This window comes from Apis mellifera, linkage group LG14, assembly GCF_003254395.2.
Source record: "Apis mellifera strain DH4 linkage group LG14, Amel_HAv3.1, whole genome shotgun sequence".
Taxonomy (NCBI): Eukaryota; Metazoa; Arthropoda; class Insecta; order Hymenoptera; family Apidae; genus Apis; species Apis mellifera.
The window spans coordinates 4,114,621-4,123,972 of NC_037651.1; the positions used below are offsets into that span (position 1 = coordinate 4,114,621).

At 41.7% G+C, this 9,352-nt stretch overlaps 1 protein-coding gene across 3 annotated transcripts in view; it reads left to right on the forward strand.

The window, feature by feature from the left end:
- Window positions 1-9,092, forward strand: part of LOC410480 (trichohyalin) — a 175,217-nt gene extending 166,125 nt beyond the window's left edge. For all 3 annotated transcript variants that reach the window (XM_006560177.3, XM_016916230.2, XM_026445187.1), the window contains 5 exons: window positions 1,226-1,429; window positions 2,149-2,251; window positions 3,333-3,582; window positions 4,465-4,643; window positions 5,827-9,092. In XM_006560177.3, coding sequence (XP_006560240.1) covers window positions 1,226-1,429; window positions 2,149-2,251; window positions 3,333-3,582; window positions 4,465-4,643; window positions 5,827-8,044 — 2,954 coding nt within the window. In that variant the 3' untranslated portion in view covers window positions 8,045-9,092. The remainder of the gene's footprint in view (window positions 1-1,225; window positions 1,430-2,148; window positions 2,252-3,332; window positions 3,583-4,464; window positions 4,644-5,826) is intronic.
- Window positions 9,093-9,352: the final 260 nt, after the last annotated feature.

Sequence of the window (9,352 nt, forward strand, 5' to 3'; positions counted from 1 at the left end):
ACATGGGGTATAAATCCGAAAGGATTGAAATTTTAATTCGATCTTGTGTATATATATATATACGGAATCACGATAGGCTATGCAACGAATGGAGAATGCGAAAACGCGACACCGCACGATCCTTTTTATTTTAACGAATACCAATGGTCGTATCGAGTGGGGGTTGAACACGTAACAAACGAGTGCAACACGATCGGGTGGAGAAGTGCTCGTGAAGCAGTTGGAAAGCCGAGAGAGTCCGCTGTATCGAATATCGAATTCCATTTGTCGATCGTTTCACACGGTCGGGAATTTTGCGACTTCGTGGAGCAAAAAAAAAAAAAGGAGAGAGAGAGAGAGAAAGAAAGGAAAAGGAAAAAAAAATTATATTAATCGATATCTGTATAATAACGAACTGACGAGAACTGACGATCCCTTTCCATTGAAATTCGGGAACTAAAATATCTATGATTGATTGAATTGATTTGATCGAAAGTGAAGTTATCGATTATTTCTCTCTTTTTTTTTTTTTTCTTTTTCTTTGCGGTAAACAGATTGTCGAAATTTTTCGTGTTTCAAGATTTCAGTATTTTCAAACTCAAGCCAAACGCATTATGAATTAGCCGCATAATGAGGAAAAAAGGGATAGAAATATTCCGGATAGAAATATTCGAATAAGCATTTTGTTTCGATCGTGATGGTTTTTGGCCAACGGCCATTCTTTCGGGGCCAGGAGAATGAAACGTTGTAAAATAACGTGGAACACAACTTATAACCATAGTTTTTTTATCGATTTTATATATTTTACCTTTCCAAAAACCGTAACCGTAACCGTAAATTTATCACCAAATTCGCAAATTTACATCCCGTGCGAGAAAAAAAGAAAAATTTATTAGCTTCTACAAGAAACGAAAAGATACACTCTCGTGAACGATATTAGTAGACAATAGACAAAACATCTTTCTCCTACACCAACCAATAAATACCTAATTTTCTTTACTTCTACTATTCTTTATTCACAAACGCTCGATTCCTCAAGAAGATCCAGTAATATGTGGAACGCAAGAGCGAGGGAGAGTTTCGAAAACTCCCATCCCATCCCAAATTCTGACTGAAATCCTTTTCCACTCGAGCATCCCAAACACACCCCTCATCACGCCACGCGCAAATTACGAAATGAGCCGGGTTAATCGTCCCCCCTCCCCTTTCTCCCCTTTCCTTCCCCCCCTTCTTATTATTTTCGCAGAGGTACCGGAAACCCCGCCAAGGCCGAGGTCCATGGCGCCCCCGGCATCACGCAACAGCGGAAGCGGAGGCGGTGGGGGCAGCGGGACAGGGGTGAGCTCCGGCGGATGGGGTGACGCACCCCTCGCGAGGGCCCTCTTCGCCTATTTGAGCTCGGGGGAGAATCAGCTGAGTTTCCTCGAGGGCGATCTCATCGCGTTGATGGGTGAGTGGATGATGTCTGGACCCAGGATTTCTCAGAGACGCAGGATTATTATTCGGCCCGACCGCAACGAGATTAGTATATAACGGCCACCGGAATTCGTACATGCACGATAACTTGTAATTACGGTTCCGCAATGTTATAATAGAATTGAAATACGCGAAATATTTCCGGGTGCTCGTTAGACTTTGAGAAATTTCGAAGTATTCCTAAGTGATTTTAGAGTAGTGCGTGTGTGTGCGTGGATATTTACGCGAGTTAAAGTTTTTGAAGAAATAGAACTCGGTTTCTTCTTTTTTATTTTATTTTATTAATTTAATTTGGATATTTTTCTATCGTTTAGAGGGATTAGAATCAGAATAATTTTAATTAGATCCAAGACTTGTTATTTTCCAATTTTTTCATTTGAATCAGTGAAGAATTGATATAATATATTTATGACGTGTCTTTTGCAATCTTTCCTGTATGCAATCATTGTAAAAATGTTTCGATGACGAAACTTTTATTAAACTTTTGATTAGCTAATATAGTTTACATATATCGTTCTCAGAAACGAGGCAGCTTAATCAAAATATCGTGTAGGCTATTTTAGCTGTACGAAAGATAAAGATAGTAGCAGATAAAAATCATCCCTTCGAAATTACCCAACCCCTTATTCCGTCTCCGACCGAACAACCGCCATAAACGATTATTTCTATTTCACAAAACTACCTTATTATTAGGAGATCGTCAGAAGGGGTGGCAATTTGGGGAGAATCTCCGCACACAGAGTTCCGGATGGTTCCCACTGGCGTACACAGAAATTATTATCGACGATAGTCTAGGGTAAGTTAACAGAGAGGGGTAGGAAAGACTACTAGGTTTTGGTTCAAGCTGAACGATATCACAACAGATCTTGTTACAACGGTGCTCGTTGGCTAACAATTGCATGGGTCGAATGCAATTACGCTAATCTAGAACGATAACGAGGAGAGGAGAGGGGAGGGGAGGAGGGGATAGCAATGGGTGATATCGATACTAGCTATTCCCATTAAACGTATATTTGTCTTGGTGTTATTGTTGCATACACTCCACTAAATCCCCTTATTCCGACACTCGATTTACGATATGGAAATTTTGTCACAAAAGCTTTTAACGTTTGATATATGTATCGGTCGCCTCGGAATTTCGATGGCATAAAAATGTTAATCCCGGTTCTTAATCTTTCGAAACGATCCTCTCGAATTGGCAATTATGCATAAACGTGAATTTTTATCCGTTTCCCTCTCCTTCCTCTTAATTTCGTCCGTCTAAGAAAATGTCAAACACTTTGAATATTTATTTAAAAACCAGTTTTTGTCGATGCATTTGTTAAATATAGTTTGCAAGAAATATTATTATCAGGAAGACTCGGGCTATGAGAAACTTTAAAAGTCAATCTTATCTAAAATAATAAAAAAATTCAATTAACGCCAAAATATTAACATGTTATAATCTTGAAATCTTGTAATCGTATAATATAAACACGATCGCAAAATATTTCTGAAAAAATAATTCTTTTTGGAAAAATAAAACAATACAATTTTTAATGAATAATCATTAGATAAAATCTTACAAATTTATTTGAAATTCCAATTAAAATGGATAGAGCAAAATTTAAACGGAAAGGAGAGACAAAATAAATGAAAAAAAGAGGAGAAAAATCGAAACGACAAAGTCAATAATATTTCCTACATACGTATTTTCTCCTCCCCCTGTCGGGGAGATACATTTTATGATTACCAATATTCCGCAACAGAGGATGCGTCCCTCTGACAAATGACGCTTCCCCTCTCCCCCTCCGCCCCTTGACATTTTCAACGATTCGGATTTAGCCACAATCGTTAGCATTATCGCTAAAATCGAATGTGTACGATAATATGTGAAGATCGCCCAGTCACGGAACAAACAATGGTCGCGCATCGGAGCCACAGGCGGTTCCACCGTGTAAGCCGCCACCCTCCCGCCCGCCGGTGACACCGAGCATCGATGAAGTGTCGAGTGGATTCCATGGGGTGGGAAACAACAACGTCAACAACAGTAACAACAATAACAGCAGTACAGGCACACCCACTAATGTGCCGAACAGCAACAGTTCTCACAATTTGGCGACACCTACTGCACGTCAAACGAAACCGGTGAGAATGATTTTTCGCTCGAATATCGATATCACGTTGAATTCATTCCGGAGAAATCACCATTACGTCACACGCTTTTTGCCCCCCAATAAATTCGTTCATTTGCCACGATATGACATTTTGATGAATTATTGCATTATCTTGTTATTTATAAAAGAAATGTACAGGAATGTAATCATCCTTGTTTTTTAAAAATTTTGTCAAATCTAAAGTCTGGAAAAAAAGATATTTAGTAAAAATTAAATAGAGAATTGAAATTCTATTGGATAGAAAAGTCTAAATGAAATAGATTCACCAGATATTTGATATTAAAATAAAAATTCCTTTAAATGTTCACGTTTCAAAGAAAGGAGTGTAAAAATTTTGTCAAATCTAAAGTCTGGAAAAGAAGATATTTAGTAGAAATTAAATAGAGAATTGAAATTCTATTGGATAGAAAAGTCTAAATGAAATAGATTCACCAGATATTTGATATTAAAATAAAAATTCCTTTAGATATTCACATTTCAAAGGAAGGAGTGTAAAAATTTTGTCAAATCTAAAGTCTGGAAAAAAAGATATTTAGTAGAAATTAAATAGAGTATTGAAATTCTATTGAATAGAAAAATCTAAATGAAATAGATCCACCAGATATTTGACATTAAAAGATAAAAATTCCTTTAAATGTTCACGTTTCAAAGGATTTAAGAACGTTCAAATAAAGAAACATCTTCAAGTTCGTGCACGAAGAATCTGAACAGAGATTCAATAACCTTAAACGCATTCTGAGATACATCCTCAGAAACCGGTATCTCTTCGATCAGCGTCTTTCCTCCCAAAAAAAAGAAGAAAAAAAAAAAGGAAACGTAAATCTCATAAACCTTCGCTTCTTCCTGCACACAGATCCGTCCATCGGGCACATTGCCCACTGTTTTGGCCGGTGGCCGGAGGATACAGCCACCTGCTCCACCCGTTCCGCCCCCTCAAGTCGTGACGTCTCTTCACAGCAGTAACGACAGCGGTTTCTCAAACGAGCCACCAGCCCAGCCCGACATCGACTACAGCGACGACGAGGCAATGAGGTGAGCGATAACCACGAAAATTTCGTCGAAGAGACACACTTTTAGATAACTCTAATTGAACCTCGTCGAAAGTAGTTGATGATTGTTTGGCAAACCTGTGGAAAACGCTTTTGGCTGTCTGATTCGTCGACTTCGAGCTTTGTATTTTATCCCTGCTCTGCAGCCCTGTTAATTTCGTTGTCTTGGTTCCTCGGTATTCTCCCTTAACGAAGTATGTACAGTAAATAGAATTGTATCGTAGATATCTTTTAGCTTTTTTTTTTTTCTTTTATCTAACGTCCCCCCGCTCCCCCTTTCCATTAAATATTCTTCTTCTCATTTCGTTTCATTTCCGTACGAATCGAATATAATAAAGAATGTACATATATATGTGTATATATATGTATATATATATATATTATGCATGCGTATGTAGAATTCATAGACCCTTTCCTTGGACAATACCTCTTTTTTATGCTCGAATCATTTTCACATAATGTCTTCTTTATTTTTTTCTTTTTCCCGTGAATTAATAATCGCGAACTAATAATAACAATCGATATAAAGTCTACTCTATGTCTACTTCGAGTTGCAGAAGAATCCATCCGAGTTTAAACATTTAATGAAAAAGAGCTATGGCCGGCAACCAAAAACTTAGATCTACGATCAGTTTCGCTCATCGTTTCTTTCTTTAAAAAGATAAAAGGAAAGGAAGAAAAGGGAATAATCGCGATCACGCCCAATTGTCCAGCATTATCGAACCCTCGTAGGCTTTATCTCAGAGTCACGATTTTGTTTTCTCTCCTTGATTTGTAGATTCCGCATGCGTTATCGTGGTCGATGGAAATAAAATACCGGCGTGGTGGTGGCTCATTCACCTCTCTGGGCTCCTGCGATGCCAGCAGCCATATCCCCATCCCCGCATATCGCAATGTCCGCGACCACAAAGCTCGACAGCCGCATAACTAATCCTACCCACGTACTTGGCTCTTGGTTCTTTTTCTCCATACTGCTGCACTATTCCGCTCTCTTCTTCTCTTCTTCTTCTTCTTCCTCCTCTTTTTCTTCTTCTTCTTCTTCGTTCTTTTCTTTCTCTTCATTCTCTTCTCTATTCTTCTTCTCTCTTTCATTCTCTCTCTCTCTCTCTCTTTCTCTCTTTCTCTCTCTTTTTTTTTACTCATCCCGAGCCCGCACGAAAACGCAGACAACGAAGAAGAAAGCCACGTGCCGATAGAATAACGGAGGCGGTGAAGCAACACCAGAAGGAAGACAAGTCGAACGGCAAGGATTGGGAGAACGATTCTTGGAAGACGATACCGAGGGACGAGAAGAGCTGGCACCTTTACAGGACGGCGATGGACATTTGGGCGGAGGCGAATGCGAATCAGAGCAACGAGAACGGGGAGGCGAGGTACCACCAGCAGAATCGCCACTACAACAGTCAGGAACGGAAGCGCGAGTTCTCGGAACGCGCAGCTGTGGAGAACGGGCCGGGCAGGAAATCCGGGAAGAAATCTTCTGCGCAAGAGAGGGCGCAGAAGAGCGAGTACGATAACCGTGGCCGGGTTAATAATCCCGGCCACAAGGGGAAGCCGTTGAGCAACGAGGAACAATCTAGGAAATCTGGGACGACGAGGAGGAGCAACGAGCAAACCGAGCAGGAGCAACGTGGCAGGGAGTCGAAGAGGAAGGAGCAAGAGGAGACGGAGGAGGACGAGATAGAGTTGGAGGAGGAAGAGGAGGATACGTACGGTGGGAGGATGGATTATCAGAAGTACGACGGGAAGAAGTATTACGGGGAAAGAAGCCAGGAGGGCCAGGATAACCGCAACTCTCGTCGTGGTTATCGGCCGGTTGCCCAGGACGAAGTGGCGAAGTACGAGAACGAGAAGATGATTTCCTCGGTGTCCTCCTCGGGGACGGACGACGAGAGCACGATCACGATTCCGGAGACCGGGAGAAAGGTGGAGCATATCGCGCAGAAACTGGAGCAAACGGCGCAAAAGTACGCTCGCGAGCACAGCCCTCCCAAGTTCATAGAACGGAGGAACGATTACAGAAGTTTAGAGCGCAGGGAGGATAAGCAGCCACCCCCGCCGTACGAGAGGTACAACGATTGCGAGAGGAATCGTGGCGGGCCGCAGAGGTTCGAGAGGGAGAGGGAGAGGGAGAGATACTTGGAAAAGTCTCCGACCACGGCCCAGAAGACGTCCACTTACGAGAGGGAGAGAACGTTCGAGAAGAATCCCGATAGAAATAGGAACATCGAGCGGGCCTCGAGCCGCCGCTTCGAGAGGCCGAGGCCGCCCTCCGAAGAAGCTCCTGAGAGACCGACCGAGCCCCGCAACGTCTACAGAGAGCGTAGATACTCGGACAAGGAGGAAGCTATCTACGGAGAGACGAGATACGTGAGGGAGAACGTGTCCGTGGACAAGGAGCGCGGCTACGAGTCGAATTTCGAGACGAAGCTCGAGAGGACGAAGGTGATCGAGAGGCACGGTTATCAGAGCAATCTTCAGAAGTTCCAGAGGAACGGGCAAATCTTGGAGAAGAACGACACGAATAACAATATGCTGAAAGACGATAATAGGAAACCGTTGCTACCAAGGCAGACGACCGCGGTCGGACACCTGATACAGACCGGCAGAGCGTTCGACGTCGATTCCAAGAGTCCTAAATTGGTGAAGAGAACCAAATCCTTCTGGAGGTTCAGGAGAGATTCCGACGTCCTCGAAGGAATGGCGCTCTGGCAGCACAGGTCTCTGGTCGACATTCCGAAAATGATTAAAAAGGAAGCGAAGGAGGACGTGAACGCCATGGACGACTCGAAGAAGCAGAGCCCCGAGGGTAGCCCGAATTCTCGGCAAAGTTTGGAGAAAAGGAACAGCGACGTGACGATCACCAACGATTCGCATCACGAGGAGCCGAAACCGGCTGAGAGGATCCACGTGCCCGAGAAATCGGATTACTTCGAGGATTTCCCTACGCCCGCGGAAAGGCCAAAGACTGTGGAGCGGTCCGAATATCGAATGCACCAGGACGAGAGGTCCTACTTCATGGGCAACGTATCGCGGAAAGCCATAATCGAGAAGGAGAGGAAGCGGAGCCTGGAGGCTAAGCGAAACATGATAGTGGCCGAATTGAAGGAGAACAACGAGGCGAAGAGGAACGAGAGGAGGAAAAAGTACACGGACGACGAGGACGGTTTGACCCAGACGTTGAGCGAGACGGAGGCGTCGGACGAGGAGTCTACGTACAGTTGCATCGTGGTCAAAGATCAAACAGTGGCCGAGAAGACTCTTCTTCCCAGAACTAAACTCCGTAGGGATTCTGACCGAGATAAGAATACTTGTGGACCGTGGTACGACCTTTGGGGAGTGGACGCCTCCGTGAACAAGAAGAAGAAGAAGAAACAGCAATAAATCTATTAAACTCTCTTCTTCGTCCATCCGCTTTCTTGAATCGGTATCGTTGTTTGAATCCCTCGTGGGCCTCGAAACTGGAAGTGTTTTATCACGTCTCGAAGTTTATTAAATAACGTTATTATCACGTATATATGTACGAGATGTGAGATCTCGTCTTCTTTCGAAAAAAGGATCCGAAACGAAACCGAGATGATCGATTTTTGAGACGAGAACGAGCCCGAGGATAAGAGGAGATACGATTACGATACGATACGATAATTTTAAGATTTTGCTCGTTTTTTTATTATTTTTTTTTTTTGTTTCTCTTCTTCTTTTGTGTTTGTCATTACGTTCCAGTTTTATTATATCATCTCCACCCTCGTATATCAGATCAACACCATGAATGACCGTTTCGCAAGTCTTCCGCATAGTGCAGTTCCCATTGCTTTTTTTGATACGTTTAAGCCTATGTTTTGCGAGCATAGTTGTTATTTTATTACTGCTTTCGTCGACGCTTGTTTATGATCGGATATCATTGTGTTGACGTTAAGCATTAAAGCATATAAATCGTAATTTAGAATGCAAGGAACAACATTTTGATCCATATTTGATCAGCCTGTCACAACGATGGAAAGAACAATGTTATGGATGATGATTCAATCGTAACTCTTGTTGGATTCGTCGTGCAATGATTATTATTATTATTATTTTATTAACGTTGTGTTGAATTTTTCAATTTTAATTTCAAATTTCTGATCGACCGTTAAATTCGATGGTTTCGAATTAATTCTTTGAACGATTAAAAGTTTCACGCTCGATTCGTATTTTTTATAATTCGCGCTTCGACGAATTAATTGAACGCGAAACACGAGTAAGAGAAAAGTAGTTTTTAGAAATTTAATCGTATGCTCGAATGATCGGGATTAAATCTGTCAGTTACCATAAATCGTTCCCTATCGATGCATAAACGAACGCATAAATAATATTGCGCGCATATTCCACGACAGGCTTAAAAACGATCGTGTAAACTAGTTTCCGCATTAATAATTATTCGAGTTCGAAACTTTGTGCCCACGTATTCCTTCATTACCCGTGTAAATTAGTTTCTGACCGAAACAATTTGATACTCGATGTCGCAAACGTTTATTCGACCGTTGCATACGAATAGACTGTAGATTCTTATGCAAATTTATTGAAATATTTAACTAATTAATTCTAAGTAAAAAACTTGGCGGATATATATTTTAATAAATATATATCTTATAAGTAATACAAATAGTAAATTTTTCAAAGTTTCTTGATAAATTGTATCGTTTATTCGAAAAG